Source organism: Erinaceus europaeus, chromosome 4 (genome assembly GCF_950295315.1).
Source record: "Erinaceus europaeus chromosome 4, mEriEur2.1, whole genome shotgun sequence".
In the NCBI taxonomy this organism is placed as follows: Eukaryota; Metazoa; Chordata; class Mammalia; order Eulipotyphla; family Erinaceidae; genus Erinaceus; species Erinaceus europaeus.
Genome location: NC_080165.1, coordinates 104,912,408 through 104,927,393, shown reverse-complemented (window position 1 = coordinate 104,927,393; position 14,986 = coordinate 104,912,408). Strand labels below are relative to the sequence as shown.

The following is a 14,986-nucleotide window of genomic DNA, read 5'->3' as shown; positions in this document are numbered from 1 at the left end:
TTTGGTCCGGGTGGTCTCCTCTGGTATTCCTAGTTGATCCGGGAGAGGAGAGGAGAGGAGAGGAGAGAAAGCGATCTGCTGCTCGTAGCTCCGCCTCCGGAAGTCGAATCGGGTTTTTTTTTTTCTTTTTCTCTTCTCTAAAAGTATCAGTAAGAAGAGAATCTGTCTCTTGGATGAATAATAGATATTTTAAAGTGAGCTGTGCAGTTTTGGGGAAGTGGTATGAATACATTTTTAATTACATATTCAAATGTCTTTAATAGTCCTGCATCTCAAACTTCCTTTTCTTGAACAAGTCTTGCTATAATATTTTTCCAGCATCCTGTTCATCTTGTGAAGATTTTTCAGAGTAATTGCCACACATTTTTAGTTTAGTTGTGGTATTCTTCCCATTAAAGAATCATCTCTGGAACTGGAGAGATAGCTCACTGGGTAGGGGGTGGGCTGTCCCTAGCCATTCATAAAATCCACTTCCAACTCTGGCTCCACTTGGGAGGCACTGTGGCATCAGAGGAAGGTCTGGTGCTGTTGCATCTTTCCCTCTCTCTCTGTGTCTCTCTATTTGAATAAAAGAAGTGACCCAGAGCGGTGAAGTCACACATGTACAAGAGTCTCATTCTGGAAAACCCCAAAGCCAGTCTCTGATGTGTAGACAGTGTTCCTGCCCCTTGCTTAGTTTCTGTGATAACTCACTCTCTCACGACCAGTCTTAGCAGAGACTTGTTGATTTTATTAGTCAGAGAACTAACATTTGGCGTAAGAGTCCTTTCTACTGTGGATGTCATTTTTAGTTTATTACTTTCGGTTTTGCCTTTATGTGCCTCTTCTACTTACCTGGAGAGAGAGTGCTGATGTTCTTTGTGTGTGTGTTTAAATATGCATAACAGAAAAGTGACTATTTTGACTTCCCCTCCCCCCAGATCAGTGCTCAGCTCTGGCTGATAGGTGCTGGGGATTGAACCTGGGACTTCAGAGCCTCAGGCTTGAGGGTCTTTTACAGAACCATTATGCTATCTCCCCAGCCCCTATCAATCTATTACAATATTATTATTTTTTAATTTTTAAAAAATATTTGTTTATTCCCTTTTGTTGCCCTTCTTGTTTTATTGTTGTAGTTATTATTGTTGTCATTGTTGTTGGATAGGACAGAGAGAAATGGAGAGAGGAGGGGAAGACAGAGAGGGAGAGAGAAAGAGAGACACCTGCAGACCTGCTTCATCGCCTATGAAGTGACTCCCCTGCAGGTGGGGATCCGGGGGCTCGAACTGGGATCCTTATGTACAATATTATTTTTATAGCTAGGAGTTTATCTCTTGAATCTTTTCCCCCATGGCCCACCCCATTCTCCCTTTTGTCTTTTTATTTTTATTTCTAGATTTTTTCAGTAATCCCTTTATCTTTGAAAGGGGACAGCTGCATCAACTAAGTTCCCACTTCCAGGTCTGATATGTGGGACTCTGTGACCCCCATGAGGGAGGACCCTGCCTGCTGTGGGGGTGGGGTGTCACTGTGGCTTGTTCCCATAGCTTTGCAGGACATGAGGCTCCTGAGGGAAGGCAGTGACATATACCCACAGGGGCAGGGGGGAAGGAAGGAGAAAGGAGGGCCCCCCAGCCCCCTCCCCCAGTGGAATCTTCCCAGTGAGACAGCTCCCTGTCCAGGTGGAGCCACAGAGTTCCCCCTGCTGTTTGCCTCCTGGCAAGGGGGTCAGGGGGCTGGCAGGGCTGGGTCCCCACACCAGGCAGGGATCCCCAGGCTGTGGTGCCTGATTATGATGGCTCTCCCAGGTCAGCTGTGCTCTGTCCCCTACCCCCCCTGCACCTGTGGCCTCACATCTGTGGGCTGGCAGAAGGTGCTGTCAGGAGAGGGTTGAGCAGGGGGGATAGCCCAGCACATCCCTGAGGACTCCCCATGTGCAGAGCTTTGGGGGCCAAGGGGACAACAGGTGACTGACCTGGAGCCCTTCCCGGGGGGGGGGCAGCTAATGGGTGGCCCCATAACCCTGCCATGGCCCTTGGAGGAAGCTTCTGTTGTTTTTATTTTAGAAGAGTGAGACCAGAGACCCTCCTGTTCAGACTCAGTTCTGGCAATCAAACCCCAGGACTCAAGTGTGCAAGTCCTATGCTCCACTGCCCTCTTGAACCTGCCTCCTCTCTCAGGAGTGTCTAGAAGCCCAGTTTTTTTTTTTTACAATTAATTAATTAACTAATTTTACCAGAGCACTGCTCAGCTCTGGCTGATGGTGGTGCTGAGGATGGAATCAGGGATCTCAGAGCCTTAGGCAGAAGAGGTGTTTTACAGAACCATTATGTTTTCTCCGCTGCCCAAGAAACCCAGTTTTATAATTTCTTCTAGATATGCGGTTTTAAATACATTGAAGTGAGACTTAGCATGTTCAGGGAAGTAAATTGATGCATCAGGAAATAATCCTCAGAGGGGCTGGGCGGTGGTGCACCTGGCTGAGTGCACAGGTAATAATGAACAAGGACCTGGGTTCGGGCGCCTATTCCCCATCTGCAGGGGGAAGCTTCATGAGTCATGAAGCAGGTCCGCAGGTGTCTCTCTTTTCCTCTCTACCCCTCTCCTGTCTCTACCCAATAAATAATAAAATAAAATAATGGATAAGTCTTTAAAGGGGGGGACTAACCCTCTGCAGTCCCTCTTCCCCTAGAGGCAGCAACCATTCTGGGCCCCCCAGGGGTCTCCTCACTGACCTCAGGCCTGGTTTCCACTTTGCTGAGTTCACCTCCTTGAATAGTGGTGCTAATACAGCCACCCACACCCTGCTCTGCTGCACTGCCCCTCCCAAACTGGCTGAGCGGGGGGACTTGGCGAGATCGCTCACCATGCTTCCCACCCAGTGCCCCCTCCAGGTGTACACGCTTGTTGAATGCTCCTGGTTCCTGCTCCAGAGATGTGTCTGGTCCATTGTCGTATGCTTTACATTGGTTTGTTCTAGCCCTCCCCCGCCAAGAGAATTGGATCAGTCCAGTTAATTTCGCGGGCTTGGCCCCGCCCCAAGGAACCCCGAGAGAGGGTTTCTGAGTTGGAGAGTGCCAGAGTTCCAGAGTTCCTGAGTTCGAGAGTAAGAGAGAGTGCTTGCGCCGCCGCAAGGAGACAGCAGAGTTCTGTTTGGTGATTAGTTTGTCTTAGTTTATGAATCGTTGTTCCTGAATAAAGAAATACAGCTTCCCTGCCCAGCCGTGTGTCTGGTCGTCTCTGTTACCCGCTGTGAAGCTAGCCGGGCCAGCTGGAGCCCTAAGAATTTTAACAACAGTCCATCACCCTTAGCCAGAAACCTACCCCTGCCTTAATGGAAGCACCCCAAATCAATGGAGGCTAGAATGGACTTTCTCCATCCAAAGGGTTTCTCCAAGAAAGATACTTTGATACCTCGCAGCAGGTCCCCCCCAAGGGGCTGTGGGCAGGACGCCCATCCTTAGAGGTGCCTGGCCCAGCCATGGGTAAGGAAGCCAAGAAGTCCTTCTGGACCAGTTTCAGGGCCATCCCTCCTCTGTGACCTGGGCCGGGACTGAAGGCAAGGAGATGGCTAGCAGGTTGCCTGCCCCACTCCCATGCCTGTTCCTGGCTGAGCTGACACCCCCCCTCCACCCAGGCCACTCCTTGGGCCTGTCCTCAGTGCCCTATGTCACAGGGTCCCCAAGAAGGAACAGTTCCAGACTCTTGTGGAATTTTCTGCTTGGGGGGGGGGGATGTGTGTGTGTGAAGTCAGGCTCTATCTCAGGGTTGCTGGAACCACCACTGGGGGCCCACAAAGAGCTGTCTAGGTCACTGAGAGCTCAGGGTTCTGGTCTCCAGAAAGTGGGGTGCCCTGTTTGCAGGGGTGCCAAGAGCAGCTCCTCTGACCTAGGGTGGGGGGGTGGGGGACTCATCTCACACTGTGTAGTAGCTGCAGCTTCACTAGAGGAGTCCCTGTCAGCAGGACTCACTCTAGGGGACACCGCCCCCCAGAAGCTGGAGCTGAATTCTGCATGCAGGGGGGTAGCATATACAAGCACCCCGCTCATCACTGTGGGGTTGGGGGTGCCCTATGCTGCTTGCCAGATCCTGCCTTCCCACCCCTGGGGTGTCAAACCAGACTGGCCATGCTGGTGATGGGGTAGGTGCGGGGCACACTACCACTCTGCACCGCTGGTGTCCAGCAAGGCACTGGCCCCTCACCCCTGACTCTGATGCACCATCTCTCAGCTGTTGGTGGGGGTCAGCTCCAGGCCCTGCACCCCCATTCTAACCCACTGCCTACTCACCAAGACAGGGCTTTCTGATCAAGGCACACCTTTCGACACACGGAAGTCTGTCATCCCTTGGCCAGGGGGTCACCCCCCACCCCACCCTCAGCCAGAGAGGCCCCTCTGGGACTTCCAGGCCCCATGTGGCAGAGCAGCCTCTCCTCCCCCCCCCCAAAAAAAAGAAGACCTAGAACAGGAAGGTTTGTTCAAGTGACATATTTCAATATAATCTCTAAAACTCTATGAATTGAACAGATAAAATACCTCTGGGCTATTTTGTTACAAAATATTTGCCATTTGGATGAGTTGCAATGCAGCAGTCTGCCTGTCCCTAGAGAGATAGAGAGATCATCCCCGGTGTAGGGGTCTGTAGGGGTGCAGCGGGGTAACACAGCAGAACATGGAGTGGGCAGGGGAGTGGGATCCTGTGGGCTACAGACATTCTGGCAGATAGAGGGCATGGGGGTGGGCAGCTGTGTCTCTGGAGACAGAAGCAGGTAACCCTCACCCCTGCTCTCACTCTGAGGGGATGTCCAAGAGGAGATGGGACAAGGGCTACAGCTGACAGGGCCACCCAGAGTAAGGCCTGGAGAGTTGCTAGGCTGGGCCCCCTTTAGGGGGCTTGGGCTGTGTTTGGGAGAGCATGGAGGGGATCCCCAATTGTGTCTAACTGGGTCTTGAAGTTGGGGAGAGTCTGGAGGCTTGCCCAGGTCTGGGGTGGGACAAGGATGGAAACTGGGCCCCATGTGAGGAACCTGACATGTGCTGGCTGACTGGGAGAGGAGCTTACAGGCGTGCTTGCTTCCTGGATGGTGAGGAAGTGGCTGTCCCTGCACAGGCCATTGGGATTGAAGCCCTCACTGCTCAGGGTGGGCTGCTGGCCCCAGGCTCCTCTGCTTCTAGGGAGAGCAGTCCTTGTGCTGTGTGTGGGGGGCATGGTGAGCCTCTACCTGGCACAGGGTACTGAAGAGCCTCCAGCAATCTGCTGCTCCACTTGGGAAATCAGGGTATCAGCAGAAATGTGTGTGTTTGTGTGGAGGAGTGGGGTAGGAAGGCTGGGCCCTGGGTCCTCAGCAGGAGCAAACTCTTGTCAGCTGGGAGCCTGGTGTTAGAGCAGACAAGGGCCCCACAGAGACAGGTCCATGGGCAACAGGGCAACCAGGTCTGCTGACTGAAGGACACTGGAAAGCTGGTCATGAGAGTCTTAGAGATGGAACTGCTGTGGTTTTGACCTGTCTGTCCCTACCCCATCGTCTCCTGGGACACCCAGGCTCGAGTGGAAGAGGCCCCTGGGAGGCCAGCACAGAGCTGGGGTGGGGAAGAGGGTCACCAGGGGGCTCGGGTCCTGCTGTGGTCCTCTGGGTGTGGTGGCTCCTGGTCACACCTTGGGGATCTGGTGTGGGGTGGGGGACACAGCCATGGCAGTGGGAAGGCAGTGTACTTGGAGCAGTGCCTGCTAGCCCTCCCATAACCCATGGGTGTCCTGCAGAACCAGCCTGCCTCAGGGGCCCAACCTTGGCCCTGCTGCCCACTTCCTGGGCACCAGCTGTCTGTGCTGACTGCACTGCATGGGCCGTGGCTCTGGTAAATGTCTAGAGAGCTGTCTCTTGCAGCTCTGCCATGTCCCAGCCCTGTGGAATGTTCTAGAACACTGAGGTGACTTCTCATTCCCTCTTCCCTTTTCGGAAAGGGAGGGAAAGCAAGAGGCCCTGAAGAGACCAGGGGATGCAGTCAAGCCCCCCAGCTTCCCAGGGGTGTGCACAGGGGCAGGCATCAGAGGCCCCTCCTCACACCCCTCCTGGGGTGGAGCCCTGTGCCACCCAGGACCTTGGTCAGAGGTCCAGGGGGCAGAACAGTGATAGGAGGAAGGGCAGCCTGATGGCCTGGCTGGGAGCAGGGGATTTCAGAATGATGTGAAGGTCCCATATTTGGGGGGAAGGTGCTCAACTCAGTAAGGGGGAGCTTGGACAGGAGGCAGCCAGGTGTAGGGGTCAGGGTTCCTGTTCCAAAGGAACTGTGATTAGGGACAAGGTGGGCCAGTGGACAGGGCTGGGAGTGGAGCAGGGTAGCTGGGACCTGGAGCTGGGGCTATCGTCCACACCATCTACATCAAGCTCCTGTTAGAGTGTGGGGATCACCTACACCAGGCCCCTACTCAGGGTGTGGGGCCCGTCTACACCAGGCTCCTAGAGCCACTGGAGTAGCGGCGCCTGTGCAGTAGGGCTCCGGGCGGGCAGTACTGGTGGGGGTGGTTGTAGGGGGGAGGAGGTGGGGGCAGGGGAGGCTGGTGGACCGCACCCAGCGGGGAGGCGGCGCAGCGGGCAAGCGCCTGGCTGAGCAGCGGCTCCATGCGTGCCAGGCAGGGCTTGTCCAGCACGATGACCTTGACTATCTGTTGGCACTGCACCAGCGTTCCGGGGGGTGTGGGCGGCGGCCGCAGGGGCGGCCGCTCCTTCGGGGGGCTAGGCTGCGGGTCTGGCGGTGTTGGTGGAGGCTCCGCAGGTCCCCTCTCGGTTCCCCCAGAGCTGTGCGGGGACGTTTGAAGCCTGTTGTGAATTGACACCTAGTTTAGAAACAGCCAGAGAAGCGTGAAATGTTACAAGACTAATTCCCAGCCAGGCTTCGCCTTGAGTCTCCCCCGCCCACCCACGGGAGGGGGAGGGGAAGGGGGATAGGACTCCAGACCCTCCCTCGGAGCTTCAGTCTCCACATCTGGGAAATGGGGGACAGGAGCACCACCCCCAGGCTCTGCCGCCTGAACCTACCTCCCCACCGCCTGCTGGGTGGCTCTGACCTCTGGGGGACCCCACCTCCCTCCCTGCCCGCCTCCAGCTCACCAAGCCGCTATAGCCATCTTTGTGCCCCAGAACCCTCCAGGAATGGGCTGGGGAAAGAGACCAGGCTCAGAGCTGGTGTCCAGCACCTCAAGGTGTTCCTCTTCTCCCTCAGCCAATGCTGAGTCCTGTGGGCGCTCAGACCCCAGGGTGCAGGGGCCCATGGAAGGGGTATCAGGTCCCCAGGCCCCCTAAGAGCACAACTACATCTGACCTAAGTCAGCTAAGGGCAGACTTAGGTCCCAGCCACTTCAATGACTAATGCTGCACTTGGGGAGGGGGTACCCACAAAAGACCCCCATCTCTACCCCTGGGTGAGTGTCCCCCTCCCACAGCTCACAGCACCCTGTGAACTAGCCTGACCCTGCTGGTCTGGGGAGGGAAAGAAGGAAATGAGTGAAAGGCAGGCTGGAAGATTCTGGAAGGAGAGGGACTGAACCCTCAGTCTGGCCTACCCTCAAGGGTATGACCAGCTTCCAGCACCTTGAGGGTGCTTCTCTCTGCGTGCTGCCCCTTCAGGCACCCACACCCAGGTTAGGAGGATGGGAGTGGGGGTAGTAAAGGCTGCAGGGGACAGGACCCTTTCCACAGCCCAAAATTAGAATGGCTCCCCCAAATTCTTCTGGAATCCTAAATTAGCAGGTCCCAGCTCCATTACTGATGAGTTGACATTTCAGACCCCAGTTTTCTCTGGTCTGGGGGTACCCAGCAGGCTGCTCCCCTCTCCACTGGGAGCCCCCTGCCCATCCATCCGCCCCTCAATACTCAGGGGTTCCCACTGCCCTACACAGCACAAGGCAATGTCACCCAGATTCTAGGTGTGAGACGTCTCAGTCACACGTGGGTGGAGAGTGTGGAGCCCTCCCCTGGGTGCCTCCTGTAGTCCTCTCTGGGCTTAATGCTGGGACCTGAAGATGGAGAGGTGGCTCCGGCCCCCACCTCTGCTCCCACCCCATATTAAAGTGGCTAAGACAGTGGAAGGCTTGTCTGTGCCCTATGCCCCTCCTAGGCAACGCATAGCCCCTGGTGGCACCCCCAACCCATACACCCCCTTTCTGTGCCACCCTCCCCACCTAGCCCTGGCTTGTCTCTAGAATGCAAGGGAGAAGCAGGAAGTGACAGCCAGAGTCCCTGCTGATGAGAAAGGGAGAGAGGAAGCAAGAGAGGGAGAGAGGGCAAATGAGCAGCTTTCTGAATTGCTCAGGGAGGATGAAGAAGCACCCCAAGGGTGGGCCAGGCAGGGATGGAAGGGAGTCGGCCAGCTGAGAGGCCTCGGGGCAGCCCTGGGGGTGCAGCTGGCTGGGGGACCCCCGAGTGGCAGAAGGCAGCCTTGCAGATAATCACAGGGCCCTGTGAGGGTGAGGGGAGGCCCAAAATGGGAGGCCAGGCAGGGTGGGGTGGGGGCAAAGGGTGGTACAAGGAAGAGGGTGGAGCAGAGGGTAGAGAGGCGGGGCCAAGGGAAAGGGGGCTGGGATGGGGTGGGGGAGGGGATCAAGGGACCAGGTGGGGTGCAGCAGAAGTCAGGATGGGCAGGTGGAATGTTGGGGGTGGGGGGCAGAGCCTGGGCAGAGTGAGGGCTGGTTGGGGGGGAAGGGGGGGCTGTGGAGTGCTAGGGGTTGGGGGGCAGGGTGGGCTATGGAGTGCTGGGGGTTGGGGGGCAGGGTGGGCTGTGGAGTGCTGGGGGTTGGGGGGGCAGGGTGGGCTGTGGAGTGCTGGGGGTAGGGGTGGGGCAGAGCCTGGGCAGGGTGAGGGCGGGGTGACCGGGGCTGCTGTGTACCAGCAAGGCTGCAGGAGTGCTGTGCGATGGGCAGGGATGAATACCCACCCTGGGGGCTGGTCAGCCGCGGGGCAGGAAGCTCCTCCGTGTGAAGGTGCCACCTCCAGACAGGTGTGTGGGGGGTTTCAGGCCATGGGGACAGAGAAAGGGGCTCCCTGGGGACTCGGGGTGTGTCTGCATGCTGTCCCAGCTGAGTGAGGTTGGTGTATGTGTGTGTGTGTGGGGGGGAGCTGGGGCGGGGGTCGGCCAGTGTGAGCACCTTCTGATTCAGGGGTCTGGCAGAACAGGGGTGTGGGGTTTCCTGGGGGGCTGGAGGGAGGACAGTGGAGGGGACTGGGGCGCAGGAGGACTTGCAGAGCAGCTGCAACCCCCAAGATGACACTTGGGGGTTGTCACAGACCAGCTGCTGCCACGCTGTCCCCAGTGTGTCCTGTGTGACTTGGGGTAGTCAGTCCCCTCCCTGTACAGTCAGCTGACCTGGACGTGTCCCCCTCAGTTTCTGCTGTACATGCCCCAGCCCCGCACAGTCTTCCAAATGGGCCACAGTTTCACTCCCCGCAACTGCCCCCCTCAATACCCCAGCCTCCCTGGAGATGCCCAAAGGGTTGGCCCACCTCCTGGAAGTGGACCCCAGACTTGGGAAGACTTGGAAAGGGTGTTCTCTGATTAAACAAATATTGAGGGGGGCAGTGAGCTGTTCAATGGGGTGAGGATTTGGGGCAGCTGGGGCAGGGCGGCCACAGAGGGGTCGGGGTTTCACTTCCGTGTCAGTGTGGGCACTGGCCTGGGGGTGGGGGCTTGGGCTGGGAAGATGCAGGTGCTGTGAGCTAACTGGGTTCTGGGAGTGCTGGGGGAGGGTGATCCCCAAGCTAGCAGTAACTCTTAATTGTATCTCTTGAAATAGGTAAAATGGTGAGTCGGGCTGGGGAGGCATTGATTAATACCTGAGAAGAGAAACAACAGAGACAGTGAGAAGGAGGACGAGGAGGACATGGGGTCACTCACCTGGGCCACCAGCCCTCCACTTACCTCCACTGGGCTGTCCACTGGCCTGTCCCCTGTCCCCGGCCCCGGCGTTGTGTCCCTTTTAGCTTGGAAAGCAAAGAGCACAGGGCTCACTCTCCACCCCAGGGTGGGGAGTGGGAGTGCACCCCTGCTTCACCCCTACTACCCCCACACCCCTGCAAGTCTCAGGGAGCCACACCAGGCCATGCTGCCCAGGGATGGCGGGCTGGACACCAGAGTCCCCTGCTGTCACTTAGTAGCTATGTGACCTTGAGTGAGACACTATGCCTCTTGTGCTACTGGCATGCGTAGTCCCAGCAGCCCGCCTGTCCCCTGCTTGGTTTCAGAGCTGATGCTGGGAGCCACTGGCCAGCAGGAATGCCGTGTCCCCAGGGCTCAGTGTGGGGTACACACAGGTCCTGGTGAGGTTCCTTGGTGTAGGGGTGACTAGATGAGTGATCAGGCTGGAGAACAGGCAACTCTGGATTCACTGACCATCAGGGATACCAGGAGGGGTCAGCCAGGATGGGGTGCATGGCCCATCAGGGAAAGGGTTCTATCGGGAGGGCAGGTTCCCAATCCTTCTAGTCACATCTGTTCCAGCTCACCTCCCTCCTGCACCCACGGCTCAGGCCCAGGCATGAGGCCAGCCTTGGGGTCCCCCAGACATGGCTGCCCTGTCCGGCTGTGAGCACCTCCATGTGGCCCAGGGCAGGACCCCACCCACCTGTGGGTGATCCCTGCTTCGACTGGGGGTCCCCTGGGGGTGCGCCGGGCTTGGAGGACAGCGTCTTTGCTCCCTGCTGCTTCTCCAGCTCCCCTGCAAATGAACAGACTCCTGAGCAGAAGGAAGCCCTCAACTCAGCCCACCCCCCTCCTGGAGGAGAGGACAACAGGAGGGGGAGGGGCTCCAGACAGAGCCCACAGGCAAAGCGGGGCAAACCCCCTCAGGGCCTCGGTTCCCTGAACACTGTGGGGTGAAGCCACCAGCTCAAGGCTATAGGGAAGTGGGGCCCCAGCTCTCTCACTGTGTGAGCTTAGGATGGTGCTCTGCTCCCAATGCCACACTCAGAGGCAGCAGTGCTACCTGCAAAGTGTCATTGAGGACGGGCCTCACCGGGCATAGTGCACACACTGCCATGCTGGAGGACCTGGGTTAGAGCTCCCCCTCACCAAATGGGAGCAACTGAAACGGGGGGAGCTTCATGAAGTGTTGGAGCTGTGTTGTGGTGTCTCTCCTCTCTCTTTTTGTCTTTTTTTTTTTTTTTGCCACTAGATTTATCGCTGGGGCTCAGTGCCTGCATGACAAATCCTGGTGGCCATTTTTCCTTTTTCAATTTTATTTGATAGGACAGACAGAAATGGAGGAGGGGGTGGTTAGAGAGAAAGGAAGAGACGCCTGCAGTAGTGCTTCACTGATTTGTAAAGCTTCCCCATTGCAGGTGGGGAACAGAAGCTTGAATCCAGACCCTCAAGCATGGTAATGCGTGCACTCAGCCAGTGCTCCACTGCCTGCCCCCTTACCCTCCCTTTCTATCTCTTACCCCTTATCAGGAGTAAAAGAAGAAAAAAAGGTCACTGTGACTGGTGGAACAGTAGTGTAGGCATCAGGCCCCAGCAATAGCCCCTGTGGCAATGAAATAAAATAAAATGTCATTACAAGGGCCACATATGGAAAGACTTGAAACTCTAACAGGGCCAGCTGGTGGCAAGCACCCCATACACCTCAGTGCTGCTGACAGTTAAGAGTGGTGGCACAGGGAGTTGGGCAGTAGCGCAGCGGGTTAAGCGCTGGTGGTGCAAAGCACAAGGACCGGCGTAAGGATCCCAGTTTGAGCCCCCGGCTCCCCACCTGTAGGGGAGTCACTTCACAAGTGGTGAAGCAGGTCTGCAGGTGTCTGTCTTTCTCCCCTCCCCCGCCCCCATCTTCCCCTCCTCTTTCCATTTCTCTTGTCCTACCCAGCAACGATGACAACAATAACAACAATAATAACTACAACACAAGGGCAACAAAAGGGAATAAAAAAAAAAAAGAAGGGTGGCACAGCCACCCTCAGTCCTGCCTGGGAGCGTCACCTGCCTGCTGTGGCCCCTCAGGACAGTGTCACCTGCCCAGCAGCTCTGGGGTTTTCACAGTTCTCCCTGGAGGAGGTCCTGTGAGCAGGGAGCCTCCCCAGTGCTGGGCTTGAGCTCCCGTCACCTCTGCACTGCAAACCTGTCCCCTCACATTCTCTGTGTGATGCCAGAGAGCAGCCAGGTGCCAGGGCCCTAGCTGGTGAGGTGACAGTCCTCATCCATCCTTCCTGTGGCTCCTCTATTCACAGCCCTGAGTCAGGCCTCTGTGGTTGCCAAGAATCTGGGGACACTGGGTTGGAACCCCTGGCACCGCATGTCCTCCTCCCAGCATGAATCATTTCATCACTTGGTGCCGCCTAAGGCTGCTGGGCTGAGGGCAGCTCTCTCTATCTGGGGGCCTTGCTGGGCTGGGGAGGGGGGGGGAAAACCTTGTGATTGCAAACCAGGAGCCTTGGACCTAGGCACTTCAGGCTGTGCCTGCCTGTGAAGCCTTGGGAGATGGCTCTAGACTCTGTGAGGCTTGGTTTCCCTGTGTGTAAAGTGGGGCTCAGAGCACTCACCTCATGGAAAAGGTGTTTCAGGAATTAGTTAACAAGATCAGGTGAGCACTGGGTGCTGGGGAGGTGTGAGAGTTTGGTGACTGTTTTGTTTTTTCACTAATATGAAAGCAACCCAGAGCATCATTCTGGCATATGTAATGTCAGGGATCAAACTCTGAACCTTGTGCTCTCAGTGTGGGCACTCAAGCACATCCACTCAGACGTTAGTGCCAATGCCAAGCCTTGGCTTCCAGGCATGACCCTGGACCCTAATGTCCTTAGCCTGATCTGGGGATAAGGCAGTGTCCTTGGAGTGTCTCTGTGAAGTTTCACAGGGGATGAACAAACTGCCTAGTGCACATAGGTACTCAAAAGTGGATTCAGAACCACCTCCCTGCCTTACTGGGGTGCTGTGCAAAGCCCCCCATGACCTTTCCTATTCCTAGTGGACCTTTATTAATTTAGAAATACTTCCCCGGGGTTCAAACCCCAGCCACTGCCTGCAGGGGAGAAGCTTCACAAGTGGTGGATCAAGGCTGCAAGTATCTCTCCTTCTCTCTGTCTCTCTCCTTTTCTCCCTCTTTCTGCCTCTCACCTCTATAAAAAGAAAAAAGGAAAAAGCAAATGTAGCAGGTATGCCTTGGCTCGACCCAGTGGGTGGGTACCCTGAGGAAGGTGGTTCTGGTAGAGTGTGCAAGGACAAGTCCTCCGTCCCCAGCGATATGTACACAAGGACACCTGTCTCCTTGTGAAGCAACTGGGGACAGCCCCTCAGCCCCCCCCAAACTGTGACATGCTTCTGGTTGGGCAAGGGCAGGGTTCAGGGACCACAAGGAAGAGGGTCTTGGCTCCTCCCACACTCACTCCATGGGGCAGGGAGTTGGATCCTCAGCTCCTCACTGACGGGAAGACCTTGCCCCAAAGCCAGACACACCAAGTCCTCCTTTCCTTCCCCAAGTCAGACACCCCAGTCTTTTCTCTCCCTCCCCAAGTCAGATACCCCAAGTCCTCACTCCCCACTCTGAGTCCCCCCTCTCATCCAGAGCAGGTGCAGTCCTCACACTCAATCCGGATCTGCTCCAGTTCAGTCACCTCCGCAATGGACTCCTTCAGGTCCTCCACAAATTTCTGCATCTCGTCAGAGCCCAGGGCACAGAAGTGTAGCACCTGCTTCCGGTCTGAGCCCAACAGTGGGGTGACCAGTGTGATGCCATGGGAATAATCTGGAGCAGGGATGGGGGGGTGAGTGGTGGTGGGGGCTACATCCCTGGTCCCCCAGCTAGGCCACCCCAAGCCCTCAGCTAGGTCTCACATTCATTCTCGAACAGCTGGAACTGCATCCCCAGCAGCCCGACGGCCCTGCAGAAGGTGTAGGTGGAGGCACTCTTCTTCTTGGGGCACAGCTTGAGGATCTGTGGGAGGAGGGGCAGACACCACACTGACAGGAGTCCCAGGTAGGCGTGCCCACTGGATGCAGGGATGGACATACACACACACACACACACACACACACACACACACACACACACACACACGTGCCTCCTTGGCTCTTTCTCTCCTTTCTTTTATTGGATAGGATAGAGAGAAGTTGAGAGGGGAAGGAGAGACAGAGAGAGAGACAGACAGACAGACACTGCAGACCTGCTATAACACTTGTGAAGCTCCCCCCCCCCCCCACAGATGGGGAGCAGGGGCTCAAACCTGGGTTCTTCCACCAGACTCTGGTCACTGCACTCAGAAGCTGGCCCATACTTTCTGCCCTGACCAAGCCCCTTCTCAGCCTACTTTCATGCCCAGGCCACACTGCCCTCCTTCCTGTGGTATGAACAGTTCAAGCTCCATGCTGTCAACCACAGGCCCTTTGCACTTGCACTTCTTCTTTTCCTGTTTTTAACTAGTGATTATCAGTAGGTTAAAAGATTGCAAGGTCACGTGGCGCAAAAGCGCAGGGACCGGCGTAAGGATCCCGGTTCGAGCCCCCGGCTCCCCACCTGCAGGGGAGTCGCTTCACGGGCGGTGAAGCAGGTCTGCAGGTGTCTATCTTTCTCTCCCCTCTCTCTCTGTCTTCCCCTCCTCTCTCCATTTCTCTCTGTCCTATCCAACAACAAAGCAACGTCAACAATGGCAATAATAAAGGCAACGAGGCTGCAACAACTAGGGCAACAAAAAGGGGGAAAAAAAGGCCTCCAGGAGTGGTGGATTCATGGTGCAGGCACCGAGCCCAGCAATAACCCTGGAGGGAAAAAAAAAAAAGATTGCAAGGTTTCAGATTTCAGTGTATAGTTCCACACCACACCCACCACCAGGGTTCTGTATCCCCTCCCTCCCATCCACCTGCTCTTTCCTGCCTGCAGTGTTCTGTACAGCTGGGTCTCTCTCCTTAGCTCTTCACTCAAAAGCTAGCTCCTTCTCTCACCAGCCTTGCTGAGAGACAAAACCAAACAGAACTCCACCTTAATGCCCACATCTCTGTAACACACCCAGCTTTACGGTTTTCCTTACACC

General features: G+C 56.2%; 1 protein-coding gene across 5 annotated transcripts in view; it reads right to left on the bottom strand.

Moving 5' to 3' along the window:
* Nucleotides 1-4,450: 4,450 nt before the first annotated feature.
* The window catches only part of IQSEC3 (IQ motif and Sec7 domain ArfGEF 3), a 75,565-nt gene continuing 65,029 nt past the window's right edge, over nucleotides 4,451-14,986 (bottom strand). For 2 of the 5 annotated variants that reach the window (XM_060190319.1, XM_060190322.1), the window contains 5 exons: nucleotides 13,794-13,893; nucleotides 13,543-13,704; nucleotides 10,594-10,686; nucleotides 9,891-9,952; nucleotides 4,451-6,813 (listed from right to left, as the gene is read on the bottom strand). In XM_060190319.1, coding sequence (XP_060046302.1) covers nucleotides 6,424-6,813; nucleotides 9,891-9,952; nucleotides 10,594-10,686; nucleotides 13,543-13,704; nucleotides 13,794-13,893 — 807 coding nt within the window. In that variant the 3' untranslated portion in view covers nucleotides 4,451-6,423. Of the gene's footprint in view, nucleotides 6,814-8,909; nucleotides 9,806-9,890; nucleotides 9,953-10,593; nucleotides 10,687-13,542; nucleotides 13,705-13,793; nucleotides 13,894-14,986 lie in introns of all 5 variants that reach the window. The other 3 variants (XR_009549564.1, XR_009549563.1, XM_060190321.1) reach the window with 3 other exon arrangements.